Source organism: Lagopus leucura, unplaced genomic scaffold (genome assembly GCF_019238085.1).
Source record: "Lagopus leucura isolate 7727_CA_CO unplaced genomic scaffold, USGS_WTPT01 147-5_obj-0_obj, whole genome shotgun sequence".
Lineage (NCBI taxonomy): Eukaryota > Metazoa > Chordata > Aves > Galliformes > Phasianidae > Lagopus > Lagopus leucura.
The window spans coordinates 89,956-110,488 of record NW_024966179.1 but is presented as its reverse complement, the minus strand read 5'-3'; the positions used below and the strand labels follow the sequence as shown (position 1 = coordinate 110,488).

At 50.4% G+C, this 20,533-nt stretch overlaps 1 protein-coding gene across 1 annotated transcript in view; it reads right to left on the bottom strand.

Moving 5' to 3' along the window:
• The window catches only part of NOC2L (NOC2 like nucleolar associated transcriptional repressor), a 32,736-nt gene extending 18,896 nt beyond the window's left edge, over positions 1-13,840 (bottom strand). Inside the window, exons 1-12 of the mRNA XM_042892993.1 lie at positions 13,776-13,840; positions 13,553-13,684; positions 12,861-13,035; positions 12,219-12,335; positions 11,474-11,594; positions 10,856-10,946; positions 10,370-10,448; positions 9,607-9,717; positions 8,363-8,476; positions 7,525-7,713; positions 5,887-6,026; positions 3,043-3,154 (exon numbers count right to left, since the gene is read on the bottom strand). Coding sequence (XP_042748927.1) covers positions 3,043-3,154; positions 5,887-6,026; positions 7,525-7,713; positions 8,363-8,476; positions 9,607-9,717; positions 10,370-10,448; positions 10,856-10,946; positions 11,474-11,594; positions 12,219-12,335; positions 12,861-13,035; positions 13,553-13,684; positions 13,776-13,795 — 1,401 coding nt within the window. The 5' untranslated portion in view covers positions 13,796-13,840. The remainder of the gene's footprint in view (positions 1-3,042; positions 3,155-5,886; positions 6,027-7,524; positions 7,714-8,362; positions 8,477-9,606; positions 9,718-10,369; positions 10,449-10,855; positions 10,947-11,473; positions 11,595-12,218; positions 12,336-12,860; positions 13,036-13,552; positions 13,685-13,775) is intronic.
• Between the last annotated feature and the right edge of the window lie 6,693 nt (positions 13,841-20,533).

Sequence of the window (20,533 nt, the reverse complement as noted above, 5' to 3'; positions counted from 1 at the left end):
CCTAAGAGGCAATTTCAGCAATTTCTTTTACTCCATCCTGAAAAGTAGAGCCAAAGAGGACACAGCGCCGGATGTCCGTGCTGGGGAGCATCGGCCCTTGTCACGATGCATCAAGCAGACAGTTCTTATTTCTATTGGCAGGGGCTTGGGGAATTCCTGTGCCTATGGGAATTGCACAAACATTCCATCTGCTGTCTCCTGACAGCACAGCAGCGACAGGGCTGAGACAAGAGGCAGCAAGGGCTGCTTTTCCTTGATGGTGAGGGGGAAGGGAAACAGTTACACAGTCCCTCTTTACAGAGAGCTTTTCAGAATCCACTTTAAGGCTATACAAAGCCTTCTCAGAAAAAAAAAAACAAGTGGCTCCAGATGCAGACAAAACAGGGCCAAAGTCCAGAGCCATTCCTTGACCACATTCGGATTCAGCTGCAGCAACAGACCAGGCAGTCTGCTGCCTTTCACATCAAATGGAGCATGGGAAGGCTTCGATCTGCTCCCTGACCCCAGCCATGCCCCTCAAGTCTGTTCCTGCTTAAAATACCAGCACTGATTAGATTCCTATGTCTCATGATGAGATCACGATGTCTCCACGATTCCTTGTCTCAACCTGGAGAGTGAGAGGAAAATGCACAGGCATTGCAAGCAGGGCCAGGTAACCTGGGAGGAGTATGGGGATGCTGCTGGGCTGAATAGAGTTGGGGTCAGGAAGACCAAGGCTCAACTGAAACTAAACTTGGCAAGGGGTGCAAAGAAGAGCAAGAAAGGCTTCTACTGGTACATCAACTGCAAGAAGAAGTCTTGGAGGGCATACTCCCTCCTTAGTGAGCAAAACAAGCAGCTGGGAACAACAGACAAGGAGAAGGCTGACTGGAAGGAGAACTGGTGGCTCATCTGCTGGAAGGCAGGTGTGGATAAACAAGGTGGAAATCTCCCCACAGGCAGGCTTGGCATGCCAATTTAAAGTTATTCAATAACTCCTCCCCCCAGTCTTCACTAGTGACTATTTAACACACAGCCCAGCCCGGGAACAGAAGATTTGGAAGGTGGGAACTGGGGAAGCTATGCCCCTCCCATTGAAAGCAAAGATCAGCTTCAACAAATCCAAGTGCAAGGTCTGCACGTTGGCCACTGCAATCCCTGCTATGAGCACCAGCTGGGGGATGTAAGGATAGAGCACAGCCCTGCTGCAAATGACTTGGGGGTATTGGCAGCTGGACATAAACCAGCAATGTGCCCTCAATGCCCAGAATGCCAACCACATTCCGGGCTGCATCAAAAGCAGCATAGCCAGCAGGGTGAAGGAGGTGATCCTGTACCTCTGCTACACTGGTGAGACATCACCTGGAGTACTGTGTCCAGATGTAGAGTTCTCAGTACAGGAGACATGGACCTGCAGGAGTGCATCCAGAGGAGGGCCACGAAAATGATCCCAGGGATGGAACATCTCCCAGTGAGGGCAGGCTGAGAGCTGTGCAGCCTGGAGAAGGGAAGGCTGTAGGGAGAGCTGAGAGGGGCCTCTCCATGGCTAAAAGGGGGCTATAAGAAGGGACAGACCCTTTAGCAGGGTCTGCTGAGGCAGGACAAGGGGAAACTTTCAAACTAAGGCAAGATTTCAATTGGACGTAAGGAAGAAGAAGTTCCTTCTACAAAGAGGGTAGATTTGCTAGTATGAAAAGGCTCATTGTAAAGCACTAAGTTGGGCATCAGCACATGGTTTCTCCTCTCAGCAGTGCCAGACACCTTGGACTTCAGGCACTTCAATTCTCCTCTGTGTGCTGCTGCTCCTGCCATCTCGCCTGCAAAGCTGCAGTACAGCTCCTAAAGTAGGATTTGCAAGAGCATTCAGGGACCTCTGCTAGAGGAGTTGGGAAGAAACAGAAGGGCAAAGGGAGCAGCTACTAGGAATTCCTCAGGGTGTTTGAGGGATCCCTTGCAGGAGATGGGCAGGAAGAAGGGAAAGGCTGGTAGCTGCTGGGAGGTTTGAGGTTAACACTCCAAGTTGAAGGAATGCAAAAGTATGTGAGCAACACACCCAACACACATGCAGACATTTCCCCTGCTCCCGTGTCACCAAGGTCTGGACAAGCTGGGCTAAGCAATGCCTCATACAGCAGGGTAGGATGTGGTCAGGGGCTCGTGGAAGCAGGGAGGAAGCTCAGCACTGAGTGTGGTAACATCTGGCTGGAGCCTGACACAGATTACAGCCAAGGTGTTGGTGCCAGAACACAACAAGGAGGGGGGAGGCAACCTCAAGGGGAAAGCAGCATCTCTCAGAGCTTTAGAAAAAATAAGCAGCAGAGGAATCATCCTCCCCCCCCAGGCTCCACCACCACAGAGCAGAGATGTCTCTATCACTAAATCTGGCTGGCAGAATTTCAAATGTGTGTGAACAAGAGGAAGGAAGCGGGCGAATGGCAAAGCCACACAGGCCAGGGCCAGGGCAGAGTGGAGGGGGGATAGGAGGAGATTTATAAACACCACCGGCTCCCGCAGGCTCAGAGGATGTGGTTTGTGAAGGACGTTTACAACAACACAAAACCACAAGAGCCTCTGCTTCAACAGAACTTGATTAGGAATGAGCCTGGCTGACTCAGGTCATTTATTATAGAAGCCTCCCTCACTCTTGTTGAACGCCCTGCCTTATGCTGACCTGCTGGTGCTTTGTGTTCCTCACCTTGCCCTGTTCCTTCACACAAAGGCCCCTCTTCAAAGAAACGTGGCTGCACTACTTCTGTGCCCCCACAGCAAGATCTGTGTGGAGAGATGTCAGCAGTCTGATACGTGGGGCATTATCCTAAGAGAAACAGAGCCCCAAGAATTCAACTGAACATGTTGTTTTGCCAGGCTGCCTTTATGGGATACTCTTCCTAAATAAATTCTTCATTCTTAGGAGGAGTTTTTCCTTTCTTTCTCCTCTGTAAGTGGTTGTGAGAAACTCTTCCTAAGATCCATCAACAGGATTGAGTAACAGCATAGCTCAGGGGTGTTACTGCATGAGACAACAGGCATCAGCCTCTGCTAGATCAGCAGGAGCCAACTAACCTCCAGGATGAATGGCAACACTGGGATGAAGGTCCTGGTGTTCTCTGACAGCAGTGTGAGGGCACGGATGCAGTGCATGCGCAGAGGGTAGAAACGAGCTGTGGGCACCAGCCTAGAGAGCAGAAAGAGGAAAGGATATCAGGTCATGTTAATACAGGAGCTGCATCTGCAGCCTTCAGCAACGTTCTGGAGCACTTTCCACACTAGAAAAGGAGGACAGCTTTAGTATCACACAGCAAATCAAGCTGTGGAAGCCATCCCACAATGGGAAATGAAATTCACACGTGCTGAAGCTGTAATACTAACAAGTTTCTGCAACCCAAGCACCAGGTTGCCAGGTTCTGATGGGGAAGGAGCTGCCCCATGCCATGTAAGCCAGCAGAGGACAATGCAGTGCCCATCAGACACAAACCTACCACTCCAGAAACCTCCCACCACACACTGCCTCAGCCTGGAAGACATGGATACCATTACATTAACAAGTCTGGGAATTATATTAAGGAAAACAAACAACAGCCTTACATCTGATAGATCAGTACATCACCCCCCACCCAAGAAGAGCTTGCTGAACAACCCAGGAGCAGGAAAAAACAACACCACTTGACCAGAAACCATAAATCACCTCCATCCTTCTCCCCCTAACCCCACTATAGTGAAATAATTATCATTGGATCCATTATAGAAATAAATCTACTTTGCACCCCTGATCTGGCACCAGTGGAGATGACGAAAGCCATTCTCAGGAATTAATTGATCAAGGGATAAACCTGTTAAATGTATAGATTTACTGTAAACCAAGACCATTAATTTTAGAGTGCTCTGCGATGCACCAATCTGCTTAACTTCCTGCTGGCTGGATGCACAGGGAATACAAAGCACAGCTTTGGCTCTGCAAAGAAGAGCTGACCAGGGGTCACCCCAGGGGTTCCAAGCCTTCTCTCCTTTGAGCACACCAGCAGGATGGAAAGCAAAACTTCAGTGCACCACAAATATTTGTTTAGCTGTAAGCCACGAAGGGGCACCATGTTTACAGCTTGGCTTTCTACCTTGTCTGCTAGGGATAGGAACAAGATAGAAAAAACCTTTCCAGAACAGGGGGGAAAAGAAGAAAACCAGGAGCTTCTGCAGCAAAGCAGCATTGTTCAGCATTACTAAGGCAAAAGCCATCAAACTCCAGCATTTCCCCATTCAGCACTCCTCCTCTCTGCACCAGCATCTTGCTCACACACCTCTTCAACACTTTCTTCTGAAATGTACTCTTAAAAATAGTTTGAAAGCATTTTATTTTCATTTTAGCAGCAACTCCCTGCTCCTCATTATCTTGCTTCCATCACGTTTCTAATTCTGCTTTGGTCCCTGCCTAGAGCACAAAGCCTGTGAGGAGTGGTGCTTTCCCCACCTGAGCCCCAGGGGCAGCAAGAGCCAATGCAGCCCTGCAGACAGACAGACATCCCCACTCGCTGCTTTTCAGTGGAGCCAGGCGCCACCTCCCGGCCTAAAGGCACTTGGGGAAGGAGCATCTCCACCTCCAAGTGCTATCCATCACCCTCCTGGTGCTCCCAAGAGGGCTACGCCAGCAGGGCAATGAGAGGTTGTGCAGGGGAGGCTGCATGCCCAGCTTCCTGCCCTCCCACCCATGGCACAGCTGAGCAGCAGGGTGACAGAGAGGGGCAGCTCGTACTGTCTGTGCAAAGCAGCCTGCTCAGCACAACACCATGCAGCCCCATTCCCTTATCTGAGCCTTCCAGAAATGCCTGAAATTAAGCAAGAACTAAGAACAGGCAGTCTGCTCCTGGGCACAGACTCAGGCAGGAGCCCACACTGCCATACCATTCCCATCCACACTTACCTGTACATCCCATACGTGCTAACATATCTACTCTGTACATCCCAGACACTGGCTTTGTTAACCTGGGATCCATTTCTATTTTCCCCACTCCAAAATCCATCCAAACCTTTCAAGCATTGTCAGATGGTAATTGTATGCCATGTCAACCAGCCCTGTACATCAGACAGGAGCATTACTTATTATTTGCTGCTCTTGCTGAGGCTCACCCCATTCACCTTTCCTTGGCCCCAGCTAGCTGATTTATCCACTAAGACAGGCAAAAAACTGCCTTGAATTGTCTGCAGGACAGCTAAAGCTCTGCAGCAGCAGTGAGAAGCAGCCTGTGCACATGGGGGATGGGGTAAGGATGTATGCATGCTCTAACGATCGTTTAAATCTGCTTATCTTCATCACCACTTGGGAGTTTTTCAAGACCAGGCGGGTGGTGCTTTAAAGCTGAGAATCTGGTTACAGAGCTAACAGGATTTCAGAGATCACCAGAGATTCAGAAATTCCCTCAATGCCCATTAACAGCAGTTTCTATCTAAGCACACACAAACCACTAGGAAAAAAAAAACCAACCCCTCAGCAGAGACATACTAAAAACAGTAAGCGTGCCCCTAGAACTTCAGATAGCAACAAATGCACACAGAAACCCAGTTCTTCACAGAGCTGAAGACTTGATTCTGTGTTTAGCACTCTCTGCTGCAAGACAGTTAAGCACATTTTCTCCCTGTACAACTAGGAGTTGTGCCCAATCCTTTGTGCACAGTACCTGGTTTTACATATGCCTGAGCCCATGATCTTAGCTAGGGAAAACAGAGTTGCTGAATTCCCCTTCAGAAGTCTTCTAATTCCTCTGTGGCACGTGCTCACAATGCTTCCATCAAAAGCAGCTCACAGTTCCTCACAAAGCAACGTTAACTCCAAATCACACAGCAGTAACACCCCTCAGTCAGTGCTCTGCTGTATCAGATGAGAGCAGCACTGCCAGCAGAGAGAAAAAAACGACTTACTTGATACAGCCTATGATGACTTGTGTCAGAGGATAGATCAATGGCTCCATGACCTCGCTGGGATAAATCGTGCTGAGAACTCGACACCAGAAATACAGGCAGTGCACATATTGCCAGTTATAGACAGACTGGAAGTTCTCCTGGAGAAAAGGAATCAACACCAAGACCTGAGAGATCACTCTGGTTTCTCTGCAAGGCCCTTTACTCAGCATTCTCCAAGAGGACAGAGAATTTGCCCAAAGAGACCCAAAGCTCCAGCTGTGGCTCATGTGCTCACCCAGCAAATTCAGTGCTGTGTCTGGCACACAACCAGCAGCTTCAGGCTGGCTGAGCAGCTCAAATCCAAGAGCTTTTAAAAGCACCTCTGGGTGAGTCCCTACCCACACCTGCCTTGTGCTTAAGCAACTTCTCTAGGGTCAGACTAAACAAGTCCCTTATGGACACTCTTTCCAAGGAGTCATGCACTTCCCACAATCCAAAGCATTACATTTCTGAAGAGATTATGCTTTCGAGGGAGCCTCAGCTCCAACCCATCTTTCATACAGACTTCCAAAGCCCAGGTCACTCTTTCTTGTGATGGAAACAAGGTGTGCAAGAACTGGAGAAAGAGCAGAAATACTTAATGGCAACTACTGGCCCAAACCTTGTGGCAGGGATTGGGCTGCAGCTGGAAATGACAGCTCTCCCAGCTCACTATGATGTACCAAGGCCTGTTCTCAGCTTCTCTTGTACAGCACAACCTGCTCTTGTAATCACCTTCCATAACCACCCACTACTCAATTTAAATTAATTGGCTTACTGCTGAGATTTGTACATTTTGGCTGTGCTGATGTCACGTAAAGTTCCCACAACCCACCCCAGCTGTGAAAACAAGTGGATTTAAGTCTTGTCTGGGCCAAGACTGAGTGTGTAAGAAGCCAACACAATCCAATTAGAGAATATATAGCCCAGACTTCATTTATCCCCATGTCTGAACAGCCAGGAGATTTAACTGGTTACCAGTCCTGCAATGTTTGGGAGCAGCTCAGCCATTAATCTACAGGGATCTGTTGTGCTAAACAAGAATAAAGCCAGGATTAGCAATCTGACTCAGATTTGCTAGGTCAGACTGGAGGTGGCCCAAATCAGGACTGCTCCCAAGAGGTCTGAGCTGCTTTGTTCAGTGATGCCCTATAAGCAGTACAGATTGGCAATACCAGCTGCAGATAAGTGGGGCAGATGCACCTTTGGGCACAGCAGTGGAAAGATGAACACATCAGGGTCATTCCTGGTCCCCTCTACTCTGGGATTTTGCAACAGCAAAACTGTAGTTTCACAAAGGAAAACAGCACATCCAACATAGAAAAAGGGGAAGCTTGTCAAACTCTTGGCAAGCTGCAGAGAGGGAAGTGACTTCCACTCTGCAGCAGTCTGTTCTCTCCTTCATTACTGAAGCTCTAAACTAACACAGAAAAGAATTCACAGACAGCTGTGAAGCACCCAGCCTCTGGCAAAACTATTCCCTGGCACATTATGAAACGGATCAGATAAGTACTGAGAATTAGGAGACACCAAAAGCCTCAAGCAGCTGCAGTAATTTCCCTCCCTCCACACGTGCCCCACAGGGGGGGGACTCCTTCCATGCTGGCAGACACCCACCTTCTTCTTTATGGTCATTGCACTGCGCAGATGAATGGCAAGCTGGCGGATGTAGATGAAGGCATGCTGGTAGGAGGTGTGTGTGTCCAGGGCATACATCTCTGCCAGCGTGCGTTGCATGAAGTTGATCATGGGCAGCACATTGGGAGAGGTAAACCTTGAATTCTTCACAAATGCAATGTACATTTGCTGTCGGGGAAAGAGAACGAGATACAAACCACATTGAAGGCAGAACAAAACCTTTCCCACCCCCTGGTGTTTCCTAACAGGATTCCTTCTGTTAGAACAGCCACTTCAGAAGAATAAGCAAAGGTAGTTTTAGCATGCTCCTTCCTCAACAGAGCCAGGAAAGAGAATCTTCCCACCTCTATGTTGTTCAGCACAGAGCTTGAACATTGCCATGCTCCTCCAAACAAAGAGGACAGAACTGTAGGGATGTCTTTGAGCCATACATGCCTGCAGCTGGTCACAGTGGTTAACAAGGCTCTCTTTGCAAGAACAGTAACGAAGCAAACTACACTTGGGATCCTCAGCTATTGGCTGAAAGATGAGAGCAGCTCAGCAGCACCAAACAGCTGCTTGAAGAAAGCCCTCAAGGTTTTGGAGTAGTATTTATCCTGCAGACAGACTGCACTGCCTGCTAAAACTCTGCCTACATGCCTTCAGCAAGAATGGCAGTAGTAACAAACAAGAGGCCACACCTCAACCTAACATTTTCACCCAGTTACTTTTCTGGGGGTGCCAATACCTGTTGTACTTCACACAGTGAAGCTGCTGCCTTAAGGTTTTTGCATCTGACTTCAGGAAAGCTGCAGAGTAAAAGAAATGCCAAGCTTACCTTCAGCAAGTGACTCAGGTACACCTCTTTCCTGTGGCGGCAGATCTTGTTCAGCACAAGGAAGGACAGCACTCTCACTGTTTCTTCACCCGTGCTCCACAAATGAATTGCTTGCTGGAATAGAAAAGATTCAGGCAAGTGAAGGGACACAGAGCCCCTCCTGCTAACAGAAAGGTCTGGGCCCCTGCCTTCACATCAAAGCAAGGGAAAGAGAAGGATTACAAAGATGGCAGGTCATAAGTTACAGAATCTGTCACAACAGCCACTCTGTCCTCATGCTCTAGCTACAACAGCATGCAAAACGTTACATTAATACACCCCCAATCGATACAACTTCACAAATCAACACCTCTGAGAAATGGATGTCACTTTATTGACATACACTGTGGCACAAACCTGATGAGCACCCAGTGCATCACAGCACTAACTGGACCAGCTTCAGGGAGGACAGCCTCTGCAGAGCTCTGGGCTAACAGACATCCCACATGACCTCAAACACTGCTCTGACTGATGTCTGGTTGCCTTATGCATGTATCTCTCCTTAATATCTTGAAGAGGAAGTGAACAGATTCAAGTTTTCCCAGACCTGCCTGTTCTCACCTGCTCAGCCTGCAGATTCAGCTGGACATGTATGCCTCTGTCACAAAGCATCTGGTGCAGCAGCACCATAATCACGATGCAAGCTTGCAACAACTTCCTCTACTAATAAATTCTTCAGGAAATCAGAAACAGTCCAGCTGCAGGGCTGAAAAGCTTTCCAACAAAATCCTCTTTACAGCAGTTACCAAACAATACCAGGTGTACCATACTTTACCAGAGCATTCCCAGCTTCATTTAGATGATGTGTTGCAGCTTTTCATGCCAACACGTCACCCTGTTGCCCTCTTTCTGTTCTTCCACACCTCTTCTGTTGCTCTTAAGCACTTAGCAGTTGTGACTAAGTTTCTGCAAAAATATTCCACCCCCAGCTCTTGAGAGTGTAATACCATCACAGACTAAACACAGCCTCAGCACCCAGGCAGCAAGTTCTCCATCTGCAGCAAGGAAACAGACAGCTTCCCCAGAACACCCACACTTTGTGTGGGGACTAGCAGCAGTAACACACAGCATTGTGCCCATCATCTCACCATGAAAGAGATTCACAGCACCCAGAAAGCCCAGAAGAGAAGCACAAGCCCTGAAAGGACTGAAAGAAAAAGAGAGCCTTGATCAGACTACCATGAAACCACAGCATGCCACCTTACCTTGAGAAGTATCCGGCACTGCTTTGGGAAGGACAGATAATAAGGCAGTATGGAATTGACATGCTGGAGAACTGCTGCTCCAACAGAGGCTTCTGTTAGACAAGACAGGAGCTACAGGGAAAAACAAAGCAAGCTTAGTTAGTTTGCAGTCTTCCTTTAACTATGAAGCATCTCATTTGGCTGTTCTCAAGTAACTGCGTTACCAAGGGACTGGAACAAAAGCCTCCTCAAGAAGGAAGCCCAAAAAACCTGAGCTATATCAGGAATAGAGCAAGACTGTGCCAGGTTAAATCACTGCCCTGAACCTGCATCATCTTGGCAAACAGGAGCACAGGGTGCTGGCATGCAGGTTCATCACTTAAAGCCTCGCTTGGAGTGTAACAACTCAGGGTATATATAGTTTAAGACACCTTATAGACAACACCAGTGTCACTGTCACCTCACTATAAATGGCCAAATCTTTCTCATTCCCCTTGCACTGCAAGGACTCTGCACTGACTGAGTCCCTTGCAAGTTCTGCCACTGGCAAGAAGCACCACAACTTGAGGAAAAGGCTCTGCAGATCAAAATGCTGCTCCTGCTAGGTCATTCTGCCACCACTGCCTCACAGCACACCTGCCTTGTTAATTAATTTGTTGACTGCTTGGCTCTCCTTTTAGTGATGGTGAGCAAAAAAGCTCACCTGCCTCATTCCAAAACACCCAGATCAAAAGCCCACAGATACACAGCCCAGTGCTGGCAACACAAACATGAGGTTTCTTACCTGAATGGTACAGGACAGGTACATTCTTACATCCAGTCGCAATTTGCTCCAAAGTGGACTGCTGGAAGGAAGGGCCATCCTGCAAGTGAACAAGAGTTGGGCTTAGATTTAAAAAGCAGCAGCAAAGCATGAAGAACAGTGGATTTGTTTCCTCAGTACTGCCAGGCAGTAGAAACAGACTGCTTGAAGTACTTGGCCTCGTTGTATGCAGAAGGCTTGGGCCTCCTTTCTCTGAGATCTGACTCACAATGCCTTAACACTGCTCTTGAACACAACACACACACTTACAGATGCCCTTCTGGTAAACCCAATGCACTGTGCAAGCAGCTGAAGTCTAACATTAGAGAGGATGCCTTTTCAGAGGGGAAAAAGAAAACTTGGCTAGGCAGCTCTGAAGCTGCTATCTTTTTCCAGCCTCATGCCAGAATGCAGTTCTGAAATAACCTCACACAGCTCTCACCTGCAATTCTCAAATCTCAGACTTACTTTTGTTTGTTCTTAGGGGCTTTCACAAGCAGCAGCTTTTGCAGGCAGTTGAAGAGGTCCCGGACACAGAAGGACACAAGGGCATTGAACACTGGTTAGAAAAAGTTAAAGCATTTACAAATGATTGTTTTATAAATATATATATTTCTTTCCATAGCTTCTCAGCTAACTGAGAAGAGCTCCTCAAAAAAGAGCTGAAGCCAGTAACTCCCACAGAACTACAGTTTCCACAAGCTTCCAGCCTGATCCATGATTTCTGGTCAGAAATATACCACTCTCCCCCAGAATACAGCCTGGAGCTCACATAAAAGGGGGGTAAGTTCTATCTCATCTGTGCTACAGCACAGTAATTCTATAGAGGAGATCTACATCTGCAGTATTTTGAGAGGTCCTGGCTAGGGATATATGAACTTGACAGCAGAACTGAGCTCCAAACGACACTGCAGGACGTCATAGGGGGAAAAGACAAAATAATCTTGTAAGATCAGCCCTAAAGACAACAGCAAGGAGGAAAGGGTAAGTTTGCTCTATCAGTGCTTACCCTCACTCTCTTCCAACAGAGCAGCTTTCCCTCCAAAATGGATTCCCTTCTCACATAAAGCACAGCAATTAACTCACCTGCAGCATCAAGGACTTGAAACTTGCTGGGATCAGCACCACCACTGTCTCCTTTGGTAGTTGCTACAGCTGCTTTGAATGCTTGAGTGATTTCATGGAAAAGTCTTGGTGTTAGCCCTCTCTGAGGAACGAATAAAAACCAAACAGCAAACTTCTGAAGTATTTTATAGGGACAGGAGTGCTGGAATTTATTTTAACTGTAAAAAATAGAACTTGTAATGTAAGACAAAGCATCACGGCAGTCAGCAACTGCTAATGGCTTTCACCTGCTTTAAAAGAAGTTTAAGGCTTTTAATTGGCTGAGGGGCAAGAGATTGGAGAAGCAGAAACAGCTGCAAGCAATTATCCAGCTTAACCTTTCCCTCCCACTGTCACATACAGCAAGATATTTCATCAGAATACATTGCTCAAAATGTAACTTCAGGTAAGTTCTTGGAACTGTCCAAGACACAACACACAGCAATGAAGAGAACAGGAATTAATCATTCTGCCTGCTTCTAAGCCACTCTTCACTTCTTTCATTATCTTTCCCTTCAGAGCAAGAGTAATACTGCAGCCCAAGTGAAAACTGCAAAGATAAGTCACACTGAACTAACACAAACTCTATGGGCAGGACCAGCACACATCTCCTCTGTACTTCTGTGAAAGATGAACAAATTAAAACACAGCCTTTAGATGTGGCAACATGTGGACCAACATCTAAAAGAACACGCTCCAGTGCTTTGTATTCTAATTCCCTGCTCACCTCTGCAGCTTTCTTCCATTCCTCAACCATCTTCAAGCTCACAGGGGTGGATTCAACTTTCTTCTGTTTGCCTTTCTCCTGTTCTTCTTCATCTTCTTCACCTTCATCACTCGCTTCCTAAAAAAGTTGATACCAAGACTAAGAAAATGCTCATATACATATTTTGTGCTCCCATCTCTTTTACTGAATAACTAAAGAGGAGGCAAGTAGGCAGTAGCAACAACTTGTGTTATCAGCATTGTGATAAAGCTATAATATTGTGTAAAGCTGTAACAAAATTAAGGTTATTACAAATTGCAATAAAGCTACTTCAGCCCTGCAGCTTCACTACATAAGCATGATGTGCAGTAATTGAAATCACCAAGGTCAAGGCTTGAAGTAAAATAAACTTTCATTGAGGAAATAAATACAAGCCTAAAGCCACAGGGAAAAGGCAGTGCAAGGCTCTGCCTTCACAATCTTTAACTCATGCTCAATTCAAAGCCACAGCTGATTTCTGGGTTACAAGCACAAACACCTGCAGCTGATCTTTGGAGAACCCCTTCACTAGTGCAATCATCAGCCCAAATATAATTAACACCTGCACTGAAACTCAAAACACTTCACATGTAATTGAAATAACTGATTTCAGCATTCTGGTACCTCTAATGAGTCAGGTGGGATGTGCAAGCTTCCCTCCTCCTCCTCCTCAGAACTGTCTGAAGCATCAAAGTTCAGCAGCGTGCGGTCATTTTCTTCCAAGAACTTGTAAAATTCAGGATCCTTTTCCTTCAGTCGGGCGAGCTGGTCCTTATGCTCAGATGCCTTTCCTTTTTTTCTGATAGAGAAGAGTTAAAAGATGTTTACTCATTGCTCAAGCTTCTGCTGGTGCTCTATGAAAAGCAAGCAACCACTGGGCACTATGCACACCTGCAGCTAATTAAAGTGGTGATTAGATAATCAGAGCTGTGGCTCCAACACCTGCTCTGGCCTCATCAAAGCTTATTTTAACTCAGGATTAAGAAAACAGAGAATTATAGAATACCTTCGGTTGGAAGGGATCTTAAAGCACTCACAGACCCCAACCCCTGTTGCGGGCTGGGTGCCCCCCACCACATCACACTGCCCAGGGCTCAGCCTGGGCTTGGGACGGGACACTCACACTGCTGTGGGCAGCAGCATCAGAGCCTCACTGCCCTCTACGAGTCCCCCGGATGGCAGCACGGCGGTCTCCCCAGAGCATTCTCTTCCCCAAGAAAAACAAAGGCAGCTCACGCAGCTTCTCCCGAGAGCCAGGCCAGCTCCCCCTACTTGCAGAGCTGGCTGAAGCCCAGCCCCGACCCCCAGGCCCTCACCGAACGGCCGCCTTGGGCCGGGGCCGCCTCCCCCCGGCCTTGGGCCGGGCCTCCTCCTCCTCCGAACCGCCGTCGGGCTCCGACTCGAAGCCATTAGCGAGGAACTCGTCGACGCTCAGCTCCTCCAGCTTCCTGCGGGGCCAAAGGAGAGACGTGAAGAAGAAGAGGCGAGCGGAACGCACCCCGCTCCCAGCCGGGCCTTCCCCGCCCGCACAGCCCTCACCTCCTCCCGGCAGCCGCCATGCCGCCCGCGCGCTCCTCGCGGCAGCCGCACTTCCGCTCCCAACATGCCGCGCGACGTGGGGATGTGGCCACGCAGCGCGCGGGCGTGGTTAACTCTTTTGTAGGCGTGGCTTAGCGCTGTTCAACCGCTGTCTATGTTTTAGCTCCGCCTCTAGCCCCGCCCCCTTTGTCCTCCAGGCCCCGCCCCCGCCGCGGGGCTGGCGGCAGCGGCGCGGGCAGAGCGGAGCCCGCAGCATCCCGCGGGCCGGGCCGTGCGGAGCCGTGAGTAGCGCGGGCACGGCCCTGCCGGCAACGGTACGGGCGATCGGGGCAGGTCGGAGGTGGGAAGGGCCTGGCCGGAGCGGATGGAGAGGCTCGGGGTCGGTGGGGCTGCGGGCGGGGGCTCGCAATGAGGCGTCCCGGGAGATCGGTGGGTGCAGCCCCGGAGCGAGTCGGCACTGCCGGGATGCGGAAGGGCAGCGCTGTGCTCCGCACCTCTCCCGTTAAGGCTGTCCTCTTACCGGCCCGCTGTGTGCCCGGTCACGGAGCCATCCCAAGGCGCAGAACGGGGTTGTCGCGCTGCCGGGCCCGACGGTGGCTCTGCGGTCTCGTTTTGTGTCATCTCTCCGTGGACGCACAGCGGCTGTTGGGTGCTGTTTGCTGCGGAGGAGCTGAAGGGCAAAGGGAGAAATGTCAGCGCGGTTTGGTGGTACCCGGGGGATGCGGGATGCAGTGAGGGATGGAGGTTTTGGGGCCTCTGCAGTGACCATCAGGGCACGGAGCTCTCTTCTTGCTGGGAGCCAGCAGGGCAGCAGGGGGCTGGAGTCATCACCAGCACATCCAGCTGCTGGGCTGGGTCAGCAGGGTGCACGGATGCTGTCCTGGAATGATGGGGTCTCTGCAGAAGGGAGAGCGGCTCCAGGGTGATTCAGCAACACGGGGAGCTGATGGTGGCCAGGTGAATGGAGGCAACTTATTGGCTCCAAGGACTGAGAGGAGCCTCAGAGGTCTCCTGTCCATCCATTGTATAGGGATCCTGCAACAGGTTTGTGATGCCTGCGTGCCAGCGCTCTGTGAGATGCTCTTTTGTTTGGTCCCAGTGAGGAAGTCACCCAGCCTCCCTAAGAGCAAAATAGCTGTGGCTGTAAGGAAGAAGCAAACAATGCAGCTAACCTTATGTTCCCTCAGCTGCTGGGTGCCCCATTTGCAGCGCCAAGCTGGCTCCACGTGGGACACAGAGTGCTGTGCAGATCCCAAATGCGGAAAGGTCACCTGACATTGTGGACTTTTGAGCTCACATAGTGGGCACAGTGGTGATGGGTTGGAGTTGGACTAGATGATCTTAGAGGTCTTTATCAACCTGAATGATTCTGTGGTTCTGTGATTCAGTACGACTTTCTGGTTAGGATCACTGCAGCCAAGCAATCGCCTCTGGAATCTCTCTGCAGCCCAAATTTCCCTCCTGACCCTGGCATTCAGCATAGCAGTGAGTGAGGCTGAAGGATTTGGGATGTAAAGGTCAGAATTTCCTTCCTGAGAGCTGAGTGATGCACGAATGAAGCAAACATTCAGAGCAGGAGATGGCAGGAATTGTAGTTCCCTCTCTCTTGGCTTGATGGTCTAGGATTGAATGGAACCACTGCTTAGCACCTTGGGTGACAAGGAAGGTCCCTTGTCCTTCTCTCAACTTTTTCCTTGTCTCTTCTACCCTCTTCCCCCATGTCACCTTGCCTCATGTCATCAGCACTCACTTGAGATGCCAGTTAGTAATCCTTGAGTGTCACCACATCCAGCTCCTGCCTGATGTCAAGGCAACACAGCAAATCAGAGAATCATGAAATCATTCAGGTAGGAGAAGACCACTGATGCCCCCAAATCCTATCCCAGCCCATCCCCACGGTGCCCACTGACCACAGCCTGTTCCAAGCTGGCCCGATGCCACCCGCTGCAGTCACCATCACTGTGCAGAGCAGGCAGGTGGGAGGGCACAGTGCTAATTGAAGGGCAATGGCAAAAGGTGCCATTGGGGTGTTCCATGACAAGACTGGGAGCCAGGAGTGCAGTGTTCCTCGCCCAGGGGCTGCCTGCACCTGGTCCAGGCTCTGCTTGTGACTCTGTTTGCCTTTCTGGAGAGGGAGTTGGGGTCAGAGGTGTCTGTCAGAGGAGCTCACGAGTGCCACTGTGATGGGTAGTGCAGTTGGAGCTGTTAGTTGTTGCCTGAAGGGACCTTCTCCATGCCTCTGTGTGGAGGTTTGACACTGCTTGTGCCATAAAGCAGTGCTGGATGTGACAGCTGCTCTCCATTGTATGCTGAGTGATGCTGGGAAGGGGGATTTGGGACATGGCCCACATTTCCAGCCCTTGGCAGAGGCAAGAGGATTTGCTTTTGCTTGGATTTTGGTGTGCTTTGTGCTGGACTGTAGGAGCTGCTGTGTGATCCCAGTGCAGCTGGAGACCTGCACCTTTTGCTGAGCATCTCAAAGGCATCTTTATGAATTAGTTTCCATTGCTTGTTTCTTCCCATTGCTGGAACTGAAACCATTCGGGCCTGAACCATTACTTGATGTTACCCAAATATCAGCACAGCTGCCTCTGAGTCCATCAGCTGTGCATGGAGCTGCTCCCATCCCCCTTGTGCAAGCAACGTGAAAGCTGCTTTGAGGATATCTGCAGGAAGAGTGGCTGCCTGGGTGGGTTGTGCATGGGGCAGGGAGCAGAGCGTGCACCCAGGGAGGCACGAGGCAGGCCAGGCTGAAATCCTTTCTCTTTTTTCACCTATGGCAGCAAAAGCATTTCTGAATAGGGGTTGGGGTAACCGGGATCCAAACAAAACACCCCAGGAGAAATGGGGAGAAAAGCTTCCATTAGGAGACCTCCAGCCTTCTGTATGCACCAGAACCTATTGATTACAACCCGCTGAGCTGCTGAAAGGCACTGAGGAGGTCAATGTGCTGAATGCCCTTCTTGCCTGAAGCCAGCGCTGTGTCTGTGCTGTAGAGCTGGCAATTGTGTGCAGTGTTCCCCTGCCCTCCCCACCCCCTTGCCAAGGCTCCACATCCTCTCTGGCAGCTTGTCACTTCTCTGCAGATGTCTAGACAGGAGGATTCAGTGCGTGTCACTTATGCCTAATTCATTAAAAAAAACACACACAACACAACCCTACTGAGAGCTGGGGATTCTCAGTCCTGCAGACTCAGCGCTGTCTGTGGCTCTCAGATTAATTCCACTGCTTGCAGGAGCAGCACAGGCCTTGCTTGCCACCCACAGCACGAGGGTTTGGGGAACAGAAGGGGGATGTGAGGGATGGGAGGACACAACCAGCTCCATATGGGGGCTCTGCCACCCCATGGGGTCATTGCAGCAGCAGTGCTGGATCTGTAGCTTGGAGCAGTGCACTTGCGGCTCCTGAGCTATTAGTGCCCTCTGCTTCCTCACAATTGGTGACTTCATCTCTTCCAGGCTGAACACTTGATTAACCTCATGTTAAAGAGGAGCTGCTGCGTGCTGTCCGTTCAGATTCCCTGGATGAATGCAGAGTGAGGAGAGGCTGAATTTCTCAGTGCTGTAGTGAGGGCACAGAGTGTCCTGTCTGTGCCAGTGATGCCAGCACAAGCTCTGCTGAGGACAATTACCCAGATTTAGTGCCCTGGGTGTATACAGCTGGATGATTTCCAACCTGCTTCAATCATGTTTGCTGTCGGGAAGGGAGCGGGAGTGGTAGCAGAGCAATATATTCTACCATGAGCCGTGTCAGGCCCTCTGAAATCAGCAAAAATTTGGGCTATCTCAGTTGGAGGTGTAAGGGCAGGTAGTGTGCATCAGCTGCAGCTTGTGCAAACGGCGCTGCTGTCTCAGAGCTGCCTGCTGCAAGAGGATTACTGATGCTAGCTTAAAGCTGCTCTTCAAACGCAGCCCTCAGAGCCCAGGGATGCACCAGAAGGGGTGGCTCAGCAAGAGCACACAGCTTCACAGGACCTCTGTGATGCCAGATGGAAGGGGAGATGTGTGGGCAGCCTGCATTGTGCCCAGCCAGGTCCCTGGGTGTCCGTACTGCTGTGTTTGTGGCCTCACGCTGCAGCAGCACAACAGCAGCTATTGTTCCTGCCAGCTCAGCTCATGATTGTGTCTCATGATTGCTGAAGGGAAGGAGCGGTCCCTGGAATGCAGGAGAACATCTTCTCCACAGCCTGGCTCCAAGAGGGAGGAAGATGCTTCCCTACCCGAGCTGGGTAGCAGTTGCCTGTGCCCCCTGTTCTGTCCAGTCTGGCTTTTCTCTGAGCTTTAACATTAACTGGGTATCTCTGTTCATTATGGGAATGCTGGATGCAGAAGGATGCTTGCTGGGAAACGATTCAGGACCCATTGCAGTGGGGTTAGAGTGGGATTCTGAGTGCTGGTGTAGGGCTGTTTTCACCCTCTCCCCTCCCCTGGCCAGCTGTGCAGGATATCTGCTGGCAGACAGAAACCTCCACCCAGGGCAGCCAACAAAGGGCCGTTCTGCTGGGCCTGGCTGGGGAAGGGGCCATCAGCGAGCTTCTCCCCAGAGGATGCTCTGCTCTCTGCTTATTGCTCAGCATGCTTCTCTTCACTCTCAGCAAAATATGTTTTATTTTTTTTTGTGCGGAGAGAACAGGCCTCCCTTTGGGCAGGGATCATTTGCATTCATTAACAGAGCTGTTATGCATGGCCACGCTCTGTCGCAGAGGAGCCAAACAAACGCCTGCTTTTTTTTTTGTCATAACCCAGGAGTGCTTACAAGTCAGCGCTGCATCCGCTCCAGCTGATGCATAACACGTGCACTTGGGCTGCTGCACACCCCACAAAAGTGGGTTTGTATGGACTTCCCTCCCCCCCGGAGCCCTGCACACTGCCTTACTGTCTCCTGTGGTCCAAATGATGTTCCCCATTAATTATATCTTAGCAGGGCTCATAGACTTTCATTTCCTGGGAATGAAGTTTGCTTTTCCGTGTGCTGATGCATGGGGCCAGGAGGGAGGAGGGCTTTGTAGGAGCTGTTTCCTTGTGTAGCTCCTAAGGGAGGGCCTGTCCATGGGATGGGGATGCTGCTGGGTGCCTGGGGTCAGTGGGAGGGGGGTTGGGGTGGTGTCTCCCTTGGGTGCTGCTTGGTTGCTTTGGAGCCCAATGGCACAGCTGGCAGCACAGAGCACTGGGGCATAGGAGGTGCTGGTGGGGCTCTGACCATGCTCAGAGGTTCACTGCAGGGAATAATGTCACCCTTGTCACTTCTGCATCTGTGCTTGCCCGGAGTTGTGCAATGACTCAGTGGCAGGGCTGGGAAGAGAGCCCAACGCTTCCGACCCTCTTTGGAAATGCATTTGATTGCTGGAGCTGAGGATGCGCTGGCAGCAATGTACCCTTCAGCTGTGCCCTCTGTCTGTCCCCACCTCTGCAACCACATCCTGTGCCCCCCCTGGAGGCACGCTGTCCTTCCCACCCTACAAGCATCCTGTCCTGCTTTGTCCCCTCCATGCCCTCCCAACAGTGATGATGGAGAGAAGGATGCTTGGTGGTGCATTAAAGAGAGGCACCAACTGGAGCAGGTTAGGAGGACCCTCAGGCTTGCAGCCAGGGGAGGGGAATAAAGGAGTGAGAGCAACATCTGCTCCTCTACTAAATCAGATCTGGTCCCAGGTGCTGATATTGCAGTGCCTTCATGCAGCAGGGTCCACAAGTGTTCCTTATAGGCATGTCCTGGGGATGCTGCAGCTTTCTGCAGGGCTCAGCTCAGTGCTTAACTCACGGCATGAAGGGCACGGAGCACCCTGCTCTCACTGCTGGAAAGTGTTGCTTTCACGACGCTCCAGCCCTGGCAGCGAAGAGGGAATCTCACATCACACTGATGATGCACGGAGAAGAGGGCATTGCAGGCCTCTCTCCCACTCAAAAAAGATGTTTATTCATCTTTTCCCTCCCCCAGACTCTAGTACATGACACAACTGCTATTTGAACATGAATAGAGCTTCAGCAGCTCAGCCGGCGCAGCGTGGGGGGCTCTATTTTTAGGCTGGAGATGTGGAGGTGTGGCGAGGCAATGGGGAGCAGAGGGGATTCTCTATCTGCAGGGATGCGGGGGCTGGTGGATGGATGCAGCACGATGACTTCCTTCCTTCCTCCATGCTCCCCTCCTCCCTCCTGGGCAGCTGGGCTGTGCCAGGAGATGCAGAGGAGGGCATCATGTCCTGTTTGTTGCTTGTTCAAGCTTTATGGATTCAGAGAACATTCTGAGTTGGAAGAGAACCCATAAGGATCATTGGGTCATGTTTGTTGTCCACTATAGCTTATTTAGGCTGTGTCTAATCACAGAATCACAGAATGGCCCAAGTTGGAAAGGACCTCAAGGATGATGAATCTCCAACCCCCCTGCCACACGCAGGGCCGCCAACCTCCACATTTAATACCAGCCCAGGCTGCCCAGGGCACCATCCAGCCTCCAGGAATGGACGGGGCATCCACAGCCTCTCTGGGCAGCTGTTCCAGCACCTCACCGCTCTCATAGTAAAGAATTTGAATCAATACAAGACAGGTGTGCCCCAGTGAGGCGTCTGAGGTTGGTGATGTGATGGAGATGTTGTGAAGCAGTGCCCTTTTGATGGCAGGTGAGGAGGATGCTGACCCACGGATGGGCTGGGCACAGAGCAGTGAAGACCCTCAGCCCATATACTTGAGAGCCATGGAAGTTGCCTGGATCTCAAGCCATTCCTTCAGGATAACACGTTGTTTTTCTCACTCCAGTGAGGC